The sequence below is a fragment of the Salvelinus sp. IW2-2015 genome, unplaced genomic scaffold, assembly GCF_002910315.2.
Source record: "Salvelinus sp. IW2-2015 unplaced genomic scaffold, ASM291031v2 Un_scaffold1009, whole genome shotgun sequence".
Classification (NCBI taxonomy): Eukaryota; Metazoa; Chordata; class Actinopteri; order Salmoniformes; family Salmonidae; genus Salvelinus; species Salvelinus sp. IW2-2015.
The window spans coordinates 197,960-220,540 of record NW_019942684.1 but is presented as its reverse complement, the minus strand read 5'-3'; the positions used below and the strand labels follow the sequence as shown (position 1 = coordinate 220,540).

The 22,581-nt window shown below is 43.7% G+C and overlaps 1 protein-coding gene across 3 annotated transcripts in view; it reads right to left on the bottom strand.

Moving 5' to 3' along the window:
* Nucleotides 1–22,581, bottom strand: part of LOC112069416 (spliceosome-associated protein CWC27 homolog) — a 63,226-nt gene that overhangs the window by 34,167 nt on the left and 6,478 nt on the right. For 2 of the 3 annotated variants that reach the window (XR_011475336.1, XM_024136757.2), the window contains one exon: nucleotides 4,825–4,926. Coding sequence is in view for 1 of the 3 variants with exons in the window: in XM_024136757.2 (XP_023992525.1) it covers nucleotides 4,825–4,926 (102 nt within the window). In the remaining 2 variants the exon portion in view is untranslated. Of the gene's footprint in view, nucleotides 1–4,824; nucleotides 4,927–19,726; nucleotides 19,855–22,581 lie in introns of all 3 variants that reach the window. The other variant, XR_011475337.1, reaches the window with a different exon arrangement.

Sequence of the window (22,581 nt, the reverse complement as noted above, 5' to 3'; positions counted from 1 at the left end):
AGTAAAAAAAGTGGTGTCTTTTGCTAACGTGGTTAGCTAATAGATTTACATATTGTGTCTTCCCTGTAAAACATTTAAAAAATCAGAAATGATGGCTGGATTCACAAGATGTGTATCTTTCATCTGGTGTCTTGGACTTGTGATTTAATGATATTTAGATGCTAGTATTTACTTGTGACGCTATGCTAGGCTATGCTAGTCAMCTTTTTTACTGTGGGGGGTGCTCCCGGATCCGGGTTTGGGAGGAATTAGAGGTTAAGCTTTACGTATCGGCCTCAAGGTCTTCTTCAGAGCAAAGTGGAGTGGAGACAAAGTCTGAGTCCAAATGGCAACCTATTTATTCCCTATACACTGCTCTAGTTTGATCAGGTCAAATAGGGTTCTGGTCAAAAGTAGTCAGAGCACTTCATTGGAAATACGGTGCCATTTTGGTCGTTGAAAATGTGTAGGAGTTGCTGCTCCACTGCTTTAAACCCAAAGTCACATCCATGTGGAATGACGAGAATGAGAAAAAACCACCTCCTCCAGCATCTAACCCACCACACCACACAACAGTGCATTCCTCTCCCTCAGCTGAGTCTCAGGATTCACAGTGTTTAACCGGTCTAGGACAGGGGTTCCGCTAGCGGCACCCCGTTCCGCTAGCAGAACCCCTTGCCAACAGCCAATGAAATAGCAGGGCGCCAAATACAAATCAACAGAAATCTCATGAATCAACTTTCTCAAACATACAAGTATTAGGCACCATTTTAAAAGATAAAATTCTCGTTAATCCAGCCACAGTGTCTGATTTCAAAAATGCTTTACAGCGAAAGCTCCACAAACAATTATGTTAGGTCACCACCAAGTCACAGAAAAACCCAGCCATTTTCCCCGCCAAAGAGAGGAGTCACAAAAAGCACAAATAGAGATAAAATGAATCACTAACCTTTGATGATTTTCATCAGATGACACTCATAGGACTTCATGTTACACAATACAATTTTTGTTCGATAAAGTGCATATTTATATCCAAAAATCTCATTTTACATTGGTGTGTTATGTTCAGTAGTTCAAAAACATGCTATGATTTTGCAGAAAGCCACATGAATTCACAGAAATACTCATTATAAATGTTGATAAATTCAAGTGTTATGCATGGAACTTTAGATACACTTCTCCTTAATGCAACCGCTGTGTCAGATTTAAAAAAAACTTTACGGAAAAAGCATAATCTGAGAACGTCGCTCAGAGCCCAAACCAGCCAGAGAAATATCCGCCATGTTGGGTAGTCAACATTATTCATATATAAATATTCACTTACCTTTGATGATCTTCATCAGAATGCACTCCCAGGAATCGCAGTTCCACAATAAATGCTTGTTTTGTTCGATAATGTCCATCATTTATGTCAATTTATGTCCAATAGCTTCTTTTGTTAGGGCGTTTGGTAAACAAATCCAAAAGCGCGATCTGGTCCATTCGGACGAAACGTTCAAAAAGTTATATTACAGGTCGAAGAACCTTGTCAAACTAAGTATAAATCCAATCTTTAGGGATGTTTTATCATAAAAGTTCAATAATGTTCCAACCGGAGAATTCCATTGTCTGTAGAGAAGCAATGGAACGAGAGCTAACTCCAAGTGAAAGCGCATGACTGAGAACGAGGCTGTAGGCAGAACCTTAGTAAAACAGTCCCATCTGGCCCCCCTTCACATGAGAAGGCCTTGAAATCACGTTTCTAAAGACGGTGACATCTAGTTGAAGCCTTAGGAAGTGAAAAAAATAACCCATATCCCACTGGTGTATTCAATAGGGTGAGTTCAAAAACTACAAACCTCAGATTTCCCACTTCCTGTTTGGATTTTTTCTCTGGATTTTGCATGCCATATGAGTTCTGTTTATACTCACAGACATCATTCAAACAGCTTTAGAAACTTCAGAGTGTTTCCTATCAATACTAATAATAATATGCATATATTAGCATCTGGGACTGAGTAAAAGGCAGTTCACTCTGGGCACGCTATTCATCCAAAAGTGAAAATGCAGCCCCCTATCCCAAACAAGTTAAGCAGACATCCACCCCATGCAGGCTACTGGCCCGTGACTTCTCTTCTACATTCCATCCTACGGAATAAAGCCTCATATCCAAAACATCCATGTAATGAGAGGAACCTTCAGAGGCTGCTGCCCTGCCAGAGACACACAAAGGCCTCCCTGGATAACCCTGGCTACAGCATTAGGCTGGAATAACCCTGGCTACAGCATTAGGCTGGATAACCCTGGCTACAGCATTAGGCTGGATAACCCTGGCTACAGCATTAGGCTGGATAACCCTGGCTACAGCATTAGGCGTGGATAACCCTGGCTACAGCATTAGCGGATAAACCCCTGGCTACAGCATTAGGCTGGATAACCCTGGCTACAGCATTAGGCTGGATAACCCTGGCTACAGCATTAGGCTGAACTGAAGTTTTTGTAGTTTCCTTGCGAGATGCCAAATAGACAGAAACACTGAATTGATTCTAGCTGGGATCCAGTCTCAGCTGAGACCCAATAGCGGGTTCTGAGTGGTACCCACCATGTGGGAAGTACTAAGTAAGAGGCAGTGTTGGTAAAAAAGACAAACAGTGTGGAGGAGATGAGAACATCAACCCCACAGTTCAGTTGGTACTTATATTACCACAAGAACCCATGTCTTTAGTTGCAAAACAATACACACACAATCTGGACCTTCTCATCCATACTTAACTCTGAGCCAATGAGGTTTCGATAATTGTCCAGAAATAGGTTTCATCATTGCCGGGCGTATTGACAAAGACTTAGGAGACCGCCGGCATTATCTGAGGCTACAGTCCTGTGTGGTAACGACGGGAAAAACAACCCCTTTGTTGCCCCATCACTTTGGGCAAAGCTGGTGACCAACCTACACCAATAGCTTTGGTTTTCAACCAAAGGGATAGGCAACTCAGCAATTTGTTGCTCAAGCAATTTTGTCCATTTTTTTTTACACAAAAACGCAGAGCCTTGGATAGAAGAAACAAGACAACAATGACAAGAGGACTGTCTGCTAACATACATTGCCATTAGAGAGAATGTGGCCCAGAGAAGACCACCCTCTTCGAGACTTAATGTCACAAAGAGAGATTTAAGAGGACCAAGCCAGAGTAAATAACTTTCGGTAACACTTCACTTTAGAAAGAGTATAATAGGTAAGGTAAAGAAGTACTTTAACAGTCTATATAAAGTATGCATAAAATCCTTCTATAACATGGTGCCTACAGTGCCTTAAGAATGTATTCATACCCCTCGACTTATTCCTCATTTTGTTGTTACAGCCTGAATTCAAAATGGATTCCATATCCCCCCCCCCTCACCCATCTACACACAATACCCCATAAAGACAAAGTGAAAACTTGTTTTTATTGAAAATTAGAAATATCTAATTTACATAAGTATTTACACCCGAGTCAATACTTTGTAGAAGCCCCTTTGGCAGTCTTTCGGGGTAAGTCGAAGAGCTTTGCACACCTGYAATGTAAAATATTTCCACAATATTATTAAAAAAATATTTAAGTTGATTGTTGATCATTGCTAGACAGCCATTTTCAAGTCTTGCCATAGATTTTCAAGCCGATGAAAGTCAAAACTGTAACTAGGCCACAAAGGAACATTCAATGTCGTCTTGGTAAGTACCTCCAGTGTATATTTGGCCTTGTGTTTTAGGTTGTTGTCCTGCTGAAAGGTGAATGTCTCCCAGTGTCTGTTGGAAAGCAGACTGAACCAGGTTTTCCTCTAGGATTTTGCCTGTGCTTAGCTCTACTCCGTTTATAAAAATAAAAAAATGTTTAACTCCTTAGTCCTTGGCGATGACAAGTATACCCATAAKATGATGCAGCCACCACTATGCTTGAAAATATGAAGAGTGGTACTCAGTYATGTGTTGTATTGGATTTGCCCCAAACATAATGCTTTGTATTCAGGACATAAAGTTAATTTCGTCGCACTTTATTGCAAACAGGATGCAGGTTTTGGAATATTTTTAATTCTGTACAGGCTTCCTTCTTTTCACTCTGTCATTTAGGTCAGTATTGTGGAGTAACTACAATGTTGTTGATTCATCCTCAGTTTTCTCCTATCACAGCCATTAAACTCTGTAACTATTTTAAAGTCACCATTGGCCTCATGTTGAAATCCCTGAGAGGTTTCCTTCCTCTCCGGCAACTGAGTTAGGAAGGATGCCTGTATCTTTGTAGTGACTGGGTGTATACACCATCCAAAGTGTAATGAATAACTCCACCATGCTCACATACAATGTCTGTTTTTTTTCTACCAATAGGTGCCCTTCTTTGTGAGGCATTGGAAAACCTCTGTGGTCTTTGTGGTTGAATCTGTGTTTGAAATTCACTGCTTGACTGACGGACCTTACAGATTATTGTATGTGTGAGGTACTGCAATGAGGTAGTCATTCAGAAATCATGTTAAACACTATTATTGCACACAGAGTGAGCCCATGCAACTTATTATGCTACTTGTTAAGCACATTTTACCCCTAAATGTATTTAGGCTTGCCATAACAAAGAACTTGCCACAACAAAGGGCTTGAATAGTTATTGACGCAAGAAATTTCAGCTTTTCATTTTTTTATAAAATATATACATTTTTAAATCTAAAAACACAATTCCAATTTGACATTATGGGTAAGCCAGTGACACAAAATCTCAATTGAATCCATTTTAAATTCAGGCTGTAACAAAACAAAATGTGTAAAAAGTAAAGGGGTGTGAATACTTTCTGAAGGCACTGTACATGGCATTTGAAACAGTAATTGAGGTAGTGACATACCCTCGTCTTCCTCCTCCTTCTGTGGAGGATTGGCGAGGTCTTCTCTTTTTGATGTCCAGTAGGTCCTTCTTCAACTAGCGAGCCTCTTGACGAAGCTCGTCGCTGTGGAGGGAGAAGAGGTGTTCACAGTCAGGTGTATCACAGATCAACAGGTCAATACCAAATGTCGCAGCTATTACTACTGATGTCACCCAGTCAATCATGCGGACTGAAGAGATCCAAGGTTACTAGCTTTTGGCATGTGGTCTAATGTCATAGTTTAAATGACCATTTATTCATCCAGACCTTTCTATAGGATAAATAGCAATCCACTGTTGTGGGTTTTGACAAACACTTATTGTTCAAAGACACCTACTCCAAGCTTCTCACAATATAATTATCATATGGAATGTGTGTGTGTGTGTGTGTGTGTGTGTGTGTGTGTGTGTGTGTGTGTGTGTTCACTGAGCTGTCATAAAACGAGCAAAAAAACACAATGATCATAGGCAGCACTTCTATACAGTTTAAGGGTTGAAATATGTACATTAAAAACTAGCTTGGCTCGAATAAATCGAGTGGCGCCTTATTAGAAGGGATGTTGAAACGGCCTTCCAAGCAGGCCAGGGTTCTGGCACCACTAGAAGGGATGTTGAAACGGCCTTCCAAGCAGGCCAGGGGTTCTGGCACCACTAGAAGAGATGTTGAAAAGGCCTTCCAAGCAGGCCCAGGGTTCTGGCACCACTAGAAGAGATGTTGAAACGGCCTTCCAAGCAGGCCAGGGTTCTGGCACCACTAGAAGGGATGTTGAAACGGCCTTCCAAGCAGGCCCAGGGTTCTGGCACCACTAGAAGGGATGTTGAAACGGCCTTCCAAGCAGGCCAGGGTTCTGGCACCACTAGAAGGGATGTTGAAACGGCCTTCCAAGCAGGCCAGGGTTCTGGCACCACTAGAAGAGATGTTGAAAAGGCTTCCAAGCAGGCCAGGGTTCTGGCACCACTAGAAGAGATGTTGAAAAGGCCTTCCAAGCAGGCCAGGGTTCTGGCACCACTAGAAGAGATGTTGAAACGGCCTTCCAAGCAGGCCAGGGTTCTGGCACCACTAGAAGGGATGTTGAAACGGCCTTCCAAGCAGGCCAGGGTTCTGGCACCACTAGAAGGGATGTTGAAACGGCCTTCCAAGCAGGCCAGGGTTCTGGCACCTCTAGAAGGGATGTTGAAACGGCCTTCCAAGCAGGCCAGGGTTCTGGCACCACTAGAAGGGATGTTGAAACGGCCTTCCAAGCAGGCCAGGGTTCTGGCACCACTAGAAGAGATGTTGAAACGGCCTCCAAGCAGGCCAGGGTTCTGGCACCACTAGAAGGGATGTTGACGGCCTTCCAAGCAGGCCAGGTTCTGGCACCACTAGAAGGGATGTTGAAACCGCCTTCCAAGCAGGCCAGGGTTCTGGCACCACTAGAAGGGATGTTGAAACGGCCTTCCAAGCAGGCCAGGGTTCTGGCACACTAGAAGAGATGTTGAAACGGCCTTCCAAGCAGGCCAGGGGTTCTGGCACCACTAGAAGGGATGTTGAAACGGCCTTCCAAGCAGGCCAGGGTTCTGGCACCACTAGAAGGGATGTTGTGGTTGAGTGACTACAACACAGTGCCATAAAACTCCTGCAGAGTAAAGTCCATATCTCTCTGAGTAACAAGTTACTGATCCCTACTGTGGCCGTTGAGCAAATTAACTTGATGAAGTGCTTGAGACGGGGAAACTGGTGCTCAAACTGCCTACAATTCCCAGTTAAAAATACATGTCCTTGGTTGGTTTTTAAATTGTGGCTGGCTGGCTATATTCATACCCTTCGCAAAGAAGAATTAAGGCCCTATTCAAAAATCGCTCCCCTTGTCATAACCTGTTTCCTACATTTATTTCTATAGATTGCAATTACAGTAATAAAAAAACAAGGGGTGTTATCTTCAGATGGACTCAAATAAATGTAAAGATACAACAGCCAACAATACAGAGAGAGAGGAACAGACTTCAAGACACAAGCAGTGGTATGTACTAGATCTACAAATCAAGTATGTTACAATTACTGTGCTGAGCCTGACTGCACATTCATTTAAATTGCAAATGTTCAATCAAGTGTGATTGTCCAGCCTTTCTGACCCTGAATGAGAAGTCCTCCAACAGTGATAAAGTCAGGCCATTGAGGCCAAGACAGGTCCAGACATGATGGGTGTGCTGGCTGGTTGCCCAACCCCCCAGCTAGAGAAGGAGGGAGGGAAGGAAGAAAGATCAAGAGATAGAGAGACTGGAGAGGAAGTATGATCCCTATGCCAATATTCCTCCTCATACTGTTCCCTTTAACATTACTGACTGAGGCAGAGGTTACAAGGGCCAGACCAGAGCCCTATACTACAAATCAGGTTTGAGGAGTTATTGAGGCAACTTTGGTCAACTCTGATTTCAACTCAGGATAACTGGTATCACAAAAGTGGCTTACCTTTTAGCCAGGTACATTTCTGTGGCAACAAATCATTCAGAACGTACCTGCTCCGAGGCAGGCTAACTCAGGGCTAACTCCATTTATCCTGAATGAGGAGTCTGAGTCACAAATTGAGGACCAATGAAATCAGATACCCTCCCTCTCACAAAGATTGAGAAAGGACTGATGAAATATTTTATTAATCAAATATTTGTGTAAAAAAAGAGAAATGTTAAAATACTGCTCACATTACACATTTAGTAATGACAACATTTGATTGCCAAACTATGTTCTTCACACAATTGTATTTTGATATTTTCTAAAAGGCAAACTGACAGCCAGAACCAACCATAGATTTTTAATCCATAGATGGCAGTTCACATTCAAGTCAAGACTGGCAGTCTTGCTAGTGTACTCATGAGTTTAGCAGAAATGGAGGCATCAAACTTAGCGACGTCTGATATGTTTGCCTCAGTAAAATGTATTACGGTGATTGACTTGATCCCGTCGTGTCTCTTCCTTGATGGGCTCCCTGATGTGTCCAAGTAGAGGCTCAGGTATGGGAGGTCTATAAGGTACTGTAGGTGTGGCCCAGACACAGCTAGGCATGGTGGAGATGTTTCCCCTTCGTAGGGGCTCAGGTATGGGAGGTATACTGTACATGAGGAAGCGAGTTCCAGACACAGCTGGACATGGTGTTGGCTTACAGCCAGCCAGCCAGCCAGCCAGCCAGCCAGCCAGCCAGCCAACCATGCATGGTGTTGGTATGTTTTTCCTCTATTGGGTCTCAGGTAGAGGAGGTATGAGGTTTGTGAGCCTCAAATACAGCTTAGCATGGTGTTGCTATGTTTCCTCTCTCCTTCCAGCAGAGAGACTGTCAGAGCTGATTCCAGAGCGGGTCCTCACAGCGGAGGTGGCAGACAGGAGCAGCCTGGATCTCTGTTGGAGGCCTCTGAAAACCGTCGCCTGCCCAGTGCCACGTCTCAGTGTGTCTCAAAACCATCTCTCTGTGTCAGAGACAGGCTGGCAGGCTCATTTCCTGGAAGAGCTTGTTTTGGGGAGCCGGGCTGAGTGGACTCAAACATAAGGAGTTCGGGTACGATCAGGTCACATTGGCTCAAGATGAAGGGACTCCAGCCCATCTTAAAATATGGAGACCAGGAGACTAAGTTCAATGAACAGTAGAATGTTTGCTGATCATGTTAACCATGTAGAAAAATGTAATGGTCAATCAGAATGCATTGTTTAGTAATCAAGGACTTAGTCATGTCCAGTTCAGCGAGAGGAGGTACCACAACTTGATGGCATCATCTTAACTGGCAAAACAACTCTGGGCCTGCTAGCTGTTGATACGGTAACTACACAAGCTCTGCTTTGTCAGCACAAAGATCTGGATGGAGACAGACCATGGGCTATATATTCTACTGGGAGGATCTGGATGGAGACAGACCATGGGCTATATATTCTACTGGGAGGATCTGGTGGAGACAGACCATGGGCTATATATTCTACTTGAGGATCTGGATGGAGACAGACCATGGGCTATATATCTACTGGGAGGATCTGGATGGAGACAGACCATGGGCTATATATTCTACTGGGAGGATCTGGATGGAGACAGACCATGGGCTATATATTCTACTGGGAGGATCTGGATGGAGACAGACCATGGGCTATATTTTCTACTGGGAGGATCTGGATGGAGACAGACCATGGGCTATATATTCTACTGGTAGGATCTGGATGGAGACAGACCATGGGCTATATATTCTACTGGGAGGGAGACACTTCTGACGGAGTGATCATTTGCTGCTTGTCTTGACACGCTGCCATTTGAAAAACAAGAGAGACATCTCCAAGGCAACAGCCAAACCATGGCGTGGCTGGCAGCTCCCCGTGCCAATAAAGGAGAGGGGGAACGATGGCGGGAGAGGGGCCAGGTAAAGGGTTGAGGCCAGAGAGGAGGGGAACGAAGGGAGGGAAGAGACCCTGCCAGCAACACCTGCTCATTCAATCCTGGGGGCTCAGCACATTCCACACAAAGCCCTCCAATACTGCTACACTGACACATGTTTGTCTCCCTCATTAACACACAGGTAAAATACCTACTCTGCCTGCCTCCATCCGCCTGCCTGTAGAGATGACCGTATCAATGAAGTCGAAAAACACTATTCTTGACCAGAATGGTTGACTTGGCAGCCACCTGCATTGATAGTCATAAAACAAAAGTAGACAACGTGAAAACATTTTAACCCCTTAGAATTGTGGAAATTGGCCTATATGGAAATGTATCTAACAGAAGCACTACAGTTGTGACCAAATAATTCCTTATTTCTTGTAAAATAAGTTGAAATTTAAACAAAGTTTTGGTCTCCACTCCTTGTTATTGGATTTTTAACATTGCAGAAACAATTATATTTTTGTAAACTTAAGTTTACAGCATGTCACACGTGCAACTAGAGGGAAAGAATCTCTAGATCACCTTAAATCCAATAGCAAGGTGTGGGGACCAAAATAGTTTTTACATTTTTATTAATTTTAGAACATTTGCCATTGAGGAACTGAAGCAAGCACTCCTGTAGCAATCCAAAAATGTTCCATTATAAATCACAATCTGGGTCAGGCGGGCACATTTTAAAACTTATTCTACTGCCAACATGGCTAGCTAAGTTATAAAATACAATCTTACAGTGTTAGGCTTTCAAAAGGCACTTAAGACAAACAGAGTGTAATTTTGGTGCGCATAGAATAGTCATGAATGCATTCGGGTGCGTGTTCCGTGTCTAATCTTCTTCACAATACGACAAACAGAAACTCATTGTGTTCAGGACAAACCAGGGTATAACTGATGCCATCTTGTAACTGTGGATCAAACATGGAGGTCATAATCATTGATATTGTAAATTACAGAAGTTTTCAAATATGGAAATGTGAAGTGCACGTTAAGACTTATGTGTGTGGTTTGCTTGTACAATATCAAAACAATATTTATTATAATCCTCAACATCTCATCTTTCAGAACACATCGACTCCTCATGATTTAAACCATTGTCCTCACTCCGAGAACAACAAATGTGCAAAAGTAGCCCAATCAGAGGGCTTCCACTTGATAGCACAGCCAGAAGTCAAAATTGTCTAAGGTTAGGCATAAGGTTAGCAGTGTGGTTAAGGTAAAAACACTAAATCACATAGAATTAGGTGGGGTTTATGACTTTGTGGCTGTGGTAACTAGTGATGACACAATTAGTGGGAGGGATGGGGACACGTTTATAACGACTGTCAGTTAAAACTTCTACAGGCTGTGAAGCAGAGAACCTTACGTCATGTAGGCTATAGCATGTTACTATACAGACACTGCATTCCAATTTAGGCGATTATCAATGACACAATCTGCCATATATACAGGATGACAGGGTGTGTGAGTGGAAATGGTTAATTCTATATTACTTTACAAGAAATAGAAATGTAACCTATAGCCTCATATATAGACTAGCTACATATAAAGTGTATAGTGCAGTAATTACGCATAATCTTATTTCAAGAAGGTGCAAACTGTCACGAACAGCCTCAGTCCCAAAATAACTTAACATTAAGGAAAATATGCTTAAAATGGGCATGGATTGATTCATGTCTAAGTTAATGAATGAACCAGAAACTATTTTTATTTCTGAATGTTGATCAAAGTTAGCTGGCTAACTCATTGATACTGCTTTGTAGTATACCCCTCAGCTAATGATTGAGAGTGAGCCTGAGTGGAGGTATACAGTTAAAAATAGCAGAAACACCACAAGGTGTGCCCTAGTTTCAGCCTGCCCAATGTGAGGTCTCAGTGGGTATTCATTCAGCCAGATGAAGAATAACACTTCATTGAATAACATATTAGTGAATACAGTGGCCTTGTGTTAACAGGACCATCCCAGCCTCTCTCTCTCACACACACACACACACACACACACACACACACACACACACACACACTTAATGAGACCAGGCTTTGAAGAGACGCCAGAGTGCGCTGACTCTCTCCGACTGCCTACCCCTCCCTCCATCAGCCGGGGGGGAGAGTCGAGAGACAGACACCCATCCATCCTCTCCTACTCCCCTCCACCCCTCCTTCTTCCCACCATCCCAACCAGAGCACAATGCCAGCCATTCAGCAGCACCTTTCCTGGAACTGGGACTGTCCTCCCACAACACCATGAGGAGGAGTAGTGAGGAGAAGGAGGAAGAGTGAGTGAGGAGATCAGATGTGGTCATACAGACAGGCAGACAGAGACAGCCAGTTAGACGTTTGGCTAGGACCAACCTATATACATTAAACTTCCTCCCTCTCCTCTCCTTTTCTGAGCAGAGTGAAGTAGGAACAGGTCCTTGTCACTCCTCTCCGCTGGGTCGGGCGGCTCTCAGCCTCTCAGGGGCTGCCAGCGATTGTCGCTCATTCAGACAATTCAAATAAGCGAAACCTAGGGTGCTGTGGATGATTTACTTTTCATAAAGAAAGCACACCAAGTGACTGGCTACGGCCCAGCCAGCTGCTCTCGCTGTCTCTGCTGCATCAGAGGGCTCAGCCGGCAGCGTTTAACCCTCCAGCGGCCAGAAGGAACCCTCAGCTTAGACAGACAGACAGAGGGAGGGATTCCACAGCCTCAGAGCAGCAGTCTAAGCCAGGTCTCTGGTATACCATAGAGAGTGGGATGTCAACATCTAAACCTTTTGTGTCTATCTCTGGACTAGACTGAAGCACCAGGCCAGGGCTGGAATCTAGCCAAATGAAAACCCACTACTATGACTGCCATAGAGATTTGGATGAATGTGCTGGAATAACAAGGTAACTGGGTGGACTGACTGACTCCCCTCAGGGGGGTTAGAGGGGGACGCTTCATGGCTTGGTTCACAGCCAAGCAGTACAGTGAGACGGAGAGGGGGGGGGGGATCTTACCGCAGCACAGGCAGGAATCTGCATGACTGTGCAGAGAAGGAAGAAGCAATGTGGATCCCTCTGCTACCAAGTAGGCTAAATTCCCCACAGGTTCTTCATTCCATTCAGCCCATCAAACACAAAGAGTGCTAAACACGCACATCTGTTTCCAGAGAGAGAGAAAGAGAGAGAGAGCCCCATGCTGGGTAGACATGCTAAGTCAGGCCAGCAGAGATGTGTAGACAGACAGACTGTCAGGAGGGGGTCAGGAACTGGATTACCTCTAGTGGTTCTCAACTAGAGAACAGAGTCCAGTGCTTCCTGACCCCCATGACCTTTCGCTGAGAGTCCGCTGGGTTATGACCAATCACAACAGACAGGTGCAGCCAATTAGCCACACTGTGTCACCGGTGTGTGTGTGTCGAGGGTAAGGCCACTTGGGCTTGGATAATTGGTGTCGTGTCCCAGTTAAAGGGCAACTCCACCACTTTTCAACATCTCCAGTACTATACCAGTGTCTACATGTGAAAACACCACATTTCTATGATCTGTGGGTAAAAAGCTAAGGCCCTAAAAAATGTTTATCTGTGACATCACAGGGCAGAATTAAAAGAAAAACTGTGATTTTTAAAACCTGCAACGAGTTTCTAGCCAGATGGGAGGCTTTTTCCTTGCTCCCTACGTCACTATGAATCTCATAGTGTTTGAAAATCACTGATTAAAATATATTTTAACTTGATGTTGTCAGGAATGTGGGTATTTTATGGTTATTATTATGGAGTTGTTTCCCCCTTTGCTGCTATAACAGCCTCCAATCTTCTGGGAAGGCTTTCCACTACATTTTGGAATATTACTGCAGAAACTTGGTTACTTTCAGCCACAAGAGGATTAGTAAGGTCTGGGACTGATGTTGGGCGATTAAGCTTGGATCGCAGTCGGCGTTCAAATTCATCCCAAAGGTGTTTGATCGGGTTGAGGTCATGGCTCTGTGCAGGCCAGTCAAGTTCTTCCACACCGCCCTGGACAAACCCTTTCCGTATTAAAAAAAAAAAAAAAACTTTATTTAACCAGGTAGGCCTCATTTAAAACTGCGACCTGGCCAAGATAAAGCAAAGCAGTGCGACAAAAACAACACAGAGTTACACATGGGATAAACAATCGTACAGTCAATAACACAATAGAAAAATCTGTGTACAGTGTGTGCAAATGAAGTAAGGAGGTAAGGCAAAAAATAGGCCAATAGTGGCGAAGTAATTACAATTTAGCAATTTACACTGGAGTGATAGATGTGCAGATGAGGATGAAGTAGAAATACTGGTGTGCAAAAGAGCAGAAAATCAAAAATGGGGATGAGATAGGTAGTTGGTTGGTTGGGCTATTTACAGATGGGCTGTGTACAGCTGCAGCAATCGGTAAGCTGCTCTGACAGCTGACGCTTAAAGTTAGTGAGGGAGATATAAGTCTCCAACTTCAGTGATTTTTGCAATTCGTTCCAGTCAATGGCAGCAGAGAATTGGAAGGAAAGGTGGCCAAAGCAGGTGTTGGCTTTGGGGATGACCAGTGAAATATACCTGCTGGAGCGTGCTACGGGTGGGTGTTGCTATGGTGACCAGTGAGCTGAGATAAGGCGGAGCTTTACCTAGCAAAGACTAATAGATGACCCGGAGCCAGTGGGTTTGGCAACGAATATGTAGCGAGGACCAGCCAACGAGAGCATATAGGTCGCAGTGGTGGGTAGTATATGGGGCTTTGGTGACAAAACGYATGGCACTGTGATAGACTGCATCCGATTTGCTGAGTAGAGTGTTGGAGGCTATTCTGTAAATGACATCGCCATAGTCAAGGATCGGTAGGAGTCAGTTTTACGAGGGTATGTTTGGCAGCATGAGTGAAGGAGGATTTGTTGCGAAATAGGAAGCCGATTCTAGATTTAATTTTGGATTGGAGATGCTTAATGTGAGTCTGGATGGAGAGTTTACAGTCTAACCAGACACCTAGGTATTTGTAGTTGTCCACATAGTCGGAAGTCGGAACCGTCCAGAGTAGTGTTGCTAATCGGGCAGGTGGGTGCGTGCAGCGATCGGTTGAAGAGCATGCATTTCGTTTTACTAGCATTTAAGAGCAGTTGGAGGCCACAGAAGGAGTGTTGTATGGCGTTGAAGCTTGTTTGGAGGTTAGTTAACACAGTGTCCAAGGAAGGGCCAGATGTATACAGAATGGTGTCGTCTGCATAGAGGTGGATCAAAGAATCACCCGCAGCAAGAGCGACATCATTGATATATACAGAGAAAAGAGTCGGCCTGAAAACTGAACCCTGTGGCACCCCATAGAGACTCCGATTTGACACACTGAACTCTATGTGAGAAGTAGTTAGTGAACCAGGCGAGGCAGTCATTAGAGAAACCAAGGCTGTTGAGTCTGCCGATAAGAATACAGTCGAAAGCCTTGGCCAGGTCGATGAAGACGGCTGCACAGTACCGTCTTTTATCTATGCGGTTATGATATCGTTTAGGACCTTGAGCGTGGCTGAGGTGCCCCCGTGACCAGCTCGGAAACCAGATTGTCTAGAGGAGAAGGTACTGTGGGATTCAAAACGGTCGGTGATTTGTTWGTTCACTTGGCTTTCGAAGACTTTAGAAAGGCGGGGCAGGATGGATATAGGTCTGTAACAGTTTGGGTCTAGAGTGTCTCCCCCTTTGAAGAGGGGGATGACCGCGGCCGCTTTCCAATCTTCAGGGATCTCAGAAGATACGAAAGAGAGGTTGAACAGACTAGTAATAGGGGTTGCAATAATGGAGGTGGATAATTTTAGGAAGAGAGGGTCTAGATTGTCTAGCTCATCTGATTTGTAGGGATCCAGATTTTGCAGCTCTTTCAGAACATCAGCTGTCTGGATTTGGGTTAAGGAGAAGCGGGGGCGGGGGGCTTGGGCCAGTTGTTGGGGGGGGGTTGCAGAGCTGTTGGCCAGGGTAGGGGTAGCCAGGTGGAAAGCATGGCCAGTCGTAGAGAAATGCTTATTGAAATTCTCAATTATCGTGGATTTATCAGACAGTGTTTCCTAGTCTCAGTGCAATGGGCAGCTGGGAGGAAGTACTCTTATTCTTTATTTGCATACCGTAGCATGCAAATTGCTGTTTGAAACAGCTAGCCTTTGCTTTCCTAACTGACTGTGTGTATTGGTTCCTGACTTCCCTAAAAGTTGCATATTCGAAGCTAATGCAGCACGCCACAGGGTGTTTTTGTTCTGGTCAAAGTCTGGAGTGAACCAAGGGCTGTATCTGTTCTTAGTTCTACATTTTTTAAAAGGGGCATGCTTATTTAAGATGGTGAGGAAAGCACTTTTAAAGAACAACCAGGCATCCTCGACTGACGGGATGAGGTCAATATCCTTCCAGGATACCCGGGCCAGGTCGACTAGAAAGGCCTGCTCGCAGAAAGTGTTTGAGGGAGCGTTTGACAGTGATGAGGGGTGGTCGTTTGACCGTGGACCCATAACGGACGCAGGCAATGAGGCAATGATCGCTGAGATCCTGGTTGAAAACAGCAGAGGTGTATTTAGAGGGCAAGTTGGTCTGGATGATATCTATGAGGGTGCCCATGTTTACGGATTTGGGGTTGTACCTGSTAGGTTCCTTGATAATTTGTGTGAGATTGAGGGCATCTAGCTTAGATTGTAGGATGGCCGGGGTGTTAAGCATATCCCAATGTAGGTCACCTAACAGAACGAACTCTGACGATAGATGAGGGGCAATCAATTCACATATGGTGTCCAGGGCACAGCTGGGAGCTGAGGGGGGGTCTATAACAGGCGGCAACAGTGAGGGACTTATTTCTGGAGAGATGGATCTTTAGAAGTAGAAGCACGAACTGTTTGGGCATAGACCTGGATAGTATGACAGAACTCGGCAGGCTATCTCAACAGTAGATTGCAATTCCGCCCCCTTTAGCAGTTCTGTCTTGATGGAAAATGTTGTAATTGGGGATGGAAATTTCAGAATTTTTGGTGGCCTTCCTAAGCCAGGATTCAGACACGGCTAGGACATCAGGGTTGGCGGAATGTGCTAAAGCAGTGAATAAAGCAAACTTAGGGAGGAGGCTTCTGATGTTAACATACATGAAACCAAGGCTTTTACGGTTGCAGAAGTCAACAAATGAAAGCACCTGGGGACACACAGGGCCTGGGTTAACCTCTACATCACCAGAGGAACAGAGGAGGAGTAGGATGAGGGTACGGCTAAAGGCTATAAGAACTGGTTGTCTAGTGCTTTGGGAACAGAGAATAAAAGGAGCAGATTTCTGGMCGTGATAGGATAGAGTCAGGGCATAGTGTACAGACAAGGGTAAGGTAGGGTGCGAGTACAGTGGGGGTAAACCTAGGCATTGAGTGACGATGAGAAATGTTGTATCTCTGGAGGCGCCAGTTAAGCTAGGTGCGGTCTCTGCATGTGTGGGGGGTGGGACATGGGGGCTATCTGAGGCATGTTGAGCAGGACTAGGGGCTCCGCAGTAAAATAAAACAATGAGAGCTGCCCTAAACAACAGTATACAAGGCATATTGACATTAGAGAAAGGCATAAAGAAATCACAGGTGTTGATTGGGAGGCCTTAGACACCAACGGATGAGACAACAACGGGTAAACAGCTAGGACAACAATAACGGGTAAATGGCGATGAAAGTGCAGAGAGGGTCAGTTAGCTACACACAAGGCCTGAGTTCGAGGCTGGGGCAGACAGATAAACAAAATGAAGTACCGTGTTAATGAACAGTCCAACAGGCATCAGCTGTGTAGCCGAGTGAGCACAGGGTCCAATGAGTAGCAATAGATGAAACAGGAAGCAATTCGATAGTCGATTACTACGCTAGGCGAGCGGGAGACACGGCGTTCAGGGAGCTAGCCGATAGCAGTATGAACCTCGCTTTGTGCATGGGGGCATTGTCATGCAGAAACAGGAAAGGGAAAACTGTTGCCACAAAGTTGGAAGCACAAAATCATCTAGAATGTCATTGTATGCTGTAGCGTTAAGAATTCCCTTCACTGGAGCTAAGGGGCCAAGCCCGAACCATGAAAAACAGCACCAGACCATTATTCCTCCACCAAACTTGACAGTTGGCACTATGCATTGGGGCAGGTAGCGTTCTCCTGGCATCCGCGAAACCCAGATTTGTCCGTTGGACTGCCAGATGGTGGTGAGGCATGATTCATCACTCCACAGAACATGTTTCCACTGCTCCAGAGTCCAATGGCGGCAAGCTTTACACCACTTCAGCTGACACTTGGCATTGCACATGGTGATCTTAGGCTTGTGTGCGGCTGCTAGGGCATGGAGACCCATTTCATGAAGCTCCCAACGAACAGTTCTTGTGCTGATATTGCTTCCATAGGCAGTTTGGAACTCAGTAGTGAGTGTTGCAGGACAGACGATTTTTACGCGCTACAGCACTTTGCGGTCCCTTTCTGTGAGCTTGTGTAGCCTACCACTTCTCAGCTGAGCCGTTGTTGCTCCTAGACCTTTCCACTTCACAAAGACAGCACTTAGTTGACCGGGGCAGAAATTTGACAAACTGCCTGTTGGAAAGGCGGCATCCTATGATAGTGCCAAGTCACTGAGCTCTTCAGTAAGGCCATTCTACTGCCAATATTTGTCTATAGCGATTGCATGGCTGTGTGCTCAATTTTATATGCAACAACGGGTGTGACTGAAATAGACAAATCCACTGATTTGAAGGGGTGTCACATACTTTTGTGTATATATAGTGTATGTAGACACTGGTAATGTGCTGGAGATAATGAAAATTAGGGTGAAAAGTGGTAGAATTGCCCTTTAAGCACGAGTTCCATTGTCTGCAGGGCTGAAGGAATGTCTACTGAAATAACAATGGTAGACTATCTTTGTGTGTGAATAAAAGTCTAATGACTGTTATTCTTTAACCCTGGAGCTTGATTTAAAATGTGGCACTTTACTGCTTGACTGACTGTAAAGTGGTCACCAGGACGACCCAGTAGCTCCCCTAAAAATAAAAAGGTGTACATTGTGTCTTTAGTTGTATGTATGTATGTATGTATGTATGTATGTATGTATGTATGTATGTATGTATGTATGTATGTATGTATGTATGTATGTATGTATGTATGTATGTATGCCTGTATGTCTGTATGTATCACACACTACCATTCAAAAGTTTACGGTCAATTAGAAATGCCCTTGTTTTTGGAAAAAAAAATAGCATTTTTTTGGTCCATTAAAATAACATCAAATTGATCAGAATTACAATGTAGACATTGTTAATGTTGTAAATGACTATTGTAGCTGGAACGGCAGATCTTTTATGGAATATCTTCATAGGCATGCAGAGGCCCATTATCAGCAACCATCACTCCTGTGTTTCAACGGCATGTTGTGCTAGCTAATCCAAGTTTATCATTTTAAAAGCCAAATTGATCATTAGAAAACCCTTTTGCAATTATTTTAGCACAGCTGAAAAATGTTGTGCTGATTAAAGAAGTAATAAAACAGTTCTTCTTTAGACTAGTTGAGTATCTGGAGGATGAGCATTTGCGGGTTCGATTACAGGCTCAAAATGGCCAGAAACAAAGAACTTTCTCCTGAACCTCGGCAGTCTATTCTTGTTCTGAGAAATGAAGGCTATTCCATGCGAGAAATTGCCAAGAAACAGAAGATCTCGTACAACGCTGTGTACTACTCCCTTCACAGAACAGCGCAAACTGGCTCTAACCAGAATAGAAAGAGGAGTGGGGGGCCCTGGTGCACAACTGAGCAAGAGGACAAGTACATTAGTGTCTAGTTTGAGAAACAGACGCCTCACAAGTCCTCAACTGGCAGCTTCATTAAATAGGACCTGCAAAACACCAGTCTCAATATCAACAGCGACTCAGGGATGCTGGCCTTCTAGGCAGAGTTCCTCTGTCCAGTGTCTGTGTTCTTTTGCCCATCTTAATCTTTTCTTTTTATTGGCCAGTCTGAGATATGGCTTTTTCTTTGCAACTCTGCCTAGAAGGTCAGCATCCCGGAGTCGCCTCTTCACTGTTGACGTTGAGACTGGTGTTTTGCGTTTCCTATTTAATGAAGCTGACAGTTTTTGTGAAGTGCACCAGTCCCTCCTGCAGCAAAGCACCCCCACAACATAATCAAGCTGTTATATATATATATATATATATATATATATATATATATATATATATATATATTTTAAATCAAATGTTACTACTTGCATAAGTTACTTGATGTGAAATAGAGTTCCATGTAGTAATGGCTCTATGTAGTACTGTGCGCCTCCCGTAGTCTGTTCTGGACTTGGGGACTGTGAATAGACCTCGTGGCATGTCTTGTGAGGTATGCATGTGTGTCTGAGCTGTGTGCCAGTAGTTTAGACAGACAGCTCGGTGCATTCAACATGTCAATACCTCTCATAAATACAAGTAGTGATGAAGTCAAGCTCTCCTCCACTTTAAGCCAGGAGATTGACATGCATATTATTAATATTAGCTCTCTATGCTAGGTAAAGRGCCACCTTACCTCAGCTCACTGGTCACGATAACAACACCCACCCGTAGCACGCGCTCCAGCAGGTATATCTCACTGGTCATCCCCAAAGCCAACAGATCCTTTGGCCGCCTTTCCTTCCAGTTCTCTGCTGCCAGTGACTGGAACAAATTGCAAAAATCGCTGAAACTGGAGACTTACATTTCCCTCACTAACTTTAAACATCAGCTGTCTGAGCAGCTAACCGATCGCTGTAGCTGTACATAGTTAATCTGTAAATAGCCCACCCAATCTACCTACCTCATCCCCATATTGTTTTTATTTACTTTTCTGCTCTTTTGCACACCAGTATCACTACTTGCACATCATCATCTGCTCATCTATCACTCCAGTTTTAATCTGCTAAATTGTAATTACTTCGCTACTATGGCCTATTTARTGCCTTACCTCCTCACGCCATTTGCACACACTGTATATAGACTTTATTATTTTTTCTATTGTGTTATTGACTGTACGCTTGTTTATTCCATGTGTAACTCTGTGTTGTTGTTTGTGTCACACTGCTTTGCTTTATCATGGCCAGGTCGCAGTTGTAAATGAGAACTTGTTCTCAACTAGCTTACCTAAAACTCAAAGTCAGTGGCATGTCATTAGTAAAAAAAAAAAAATTAAAAGCAAGGGGCCTAAACAGCTAACCTGGGGAATTCCTGATTCTACCTGGATTATGTTTGAGAGGCTTCCATTAAAGAACACCCTGTGTTCTGTTAGACAAGTAACTCTTTATCCACAATATAGCAGGGGGTGTAAAGCCATAACACATACGTTTTTCCAGCAGCAGACTATGATCGTTAATGTCAAAAGCTGCACTGAAGTCTAACAAAACAGCCCCCACAATCTTTTTATCATCAATTTCTCTCAGCCAATCATCAGTCATTTGCGTAAGTGCTGTGCTTGTTGAATGTCCTTCCCTATAAGCATGCTGAAAGTCCGTTGTCAATTTGTTTACTGTGAAATAGCATTGTATCTGGTCAAACACCATTTTCCCCAGAAGTTTACTAAGGGTTGGTAACAGGCTGATTGGTCAGCTATTTGAGCCAGTAAAGGGGGCTTTACTATTCTTAGGTAGCGGAATGACTTTTGCTTCCCTCCAGGCCTGAGAGCACACACTTTCTAGTAGGCTTAAATTGAAGAAGATGTGGCAAATAGGAGTGGAAATATCATCCGCTATTATCCTCAGTAATTTTCCATCCAGATTATCAACAATGACAAGCCACCGGGGTCTGACAGACAACAATAAACTCATCCACACTGACTTTACGCAATTCAAAAGTACAATTCTTGTTTTTCATAATTTGGTCCGATATACTTGGATGTGTAGTGTCAGCGTTTGTTGCTGGCATGTCATCCCTAAGCTTTCTTATCTTGCCAATGAAAAAGTAATTGAAGTAGTTGGCAATATCAGTGAGCTTTATGATGAATGAGCCATCGGATTCAATGAATGATGAAGCCGAGTTGCCCCCCCCCAACATTTTTTATTTAAGATGCCCCAAAGCTTTTTACTATCATTCTTTATCTTCGTTTCATATTATAGTTTATTTTTATTTAGTTTAGTCACATGATTTCTTAATTTGCAGTACGTTTGCCAATCAGTTGGGCTGACAGACTTATTTGCCATACCTTTTGCCTCATCCCTCTCAACCATACAATTTTTCAGTTCCTCATCAATCCAAGGGGATTTAACAGTTTTTACTAGTATTTTATTATTAACTGGAATCAGCAATTTCATAAATGTGTCAAGTGCAGCGTCTGGTTGCTCCTCATTACACACCACAGACCAACAAATGTTCTTTACATCATCAACATATGAATCACTACAAAACTTTTCGTATGACTTCTTATACACTATATTAGGCCCAGCCTTTGGAACTTTGGTTTTCCAAGATATGGCTATTATATTGTGATCACTACATACGATGGATTTGGATACTGCTTTAAAGCAAATTTCTGCAGCATTAGTAAAGATGTGATCAATACATTGATGGGGGGGGGAATACAATCCACGACACAGATAGACCACCCCTGGACTGACTCAACAGGCCATGCACCTTAAACCCCCTAACCAAGATTTTTCAGTCAAAGCATGACTAAGATTGGAAAAGACTGGTCATGGTTATTCGTTAGCAACATAGTGTACATAGACCCATATGGAAGCGTTTTGCTTCCCCAGTCATGCCCCGTTGGGTTTAACAAAAGTGGCAGCTACCACATGCCCTGCTTTTAGGACTCACTTCAATATTATTATTWTTTTTTAAACAAACTACCGCAAAGAGGCCTCAGGCACTTTATACAGACTGAGACCTGACTTAATCAATAGGAATGGTGATGAGGTGTTGGAGCTCAGATCTCTCTCTGGTGAATGCTGTGGAGGTGAATGGGATTGATGTACAGTGCATTTGGAAAGTATTCAGACCCCTTTACTTTTTCCACATTTTGTTACTTTATAGCCTTATTCGAAAATGTATTAAAATAGTTCTTTCCCCTCATCAATATATACACACACACACACACAATACCCCATAATGACAAAGCAAAAACAGGTTTAGAAAAAACTGATATCACATTTACATCAGTATTCAGACCCTTCACTCAGTACTTTGTTGAAGCACCTTTGGCAGTGATTACAGCCTCCAGTCTTCTTGGGTATGACTCTACAAGCTTGGCACACCTGTATTTGGTGAGTTTCTCCCATTCTTCTCTGCAGATCCTCTATAGCTCTGTCCGGTTGGATGGGGAGCATTGCTGCACAGCTATTTTCAGGTCTCTCCAGAGATGTTCCATCGGATTCAAATCCTGCCTCTGGCTGGGCCGCTCAAGGACATTGAGACTTG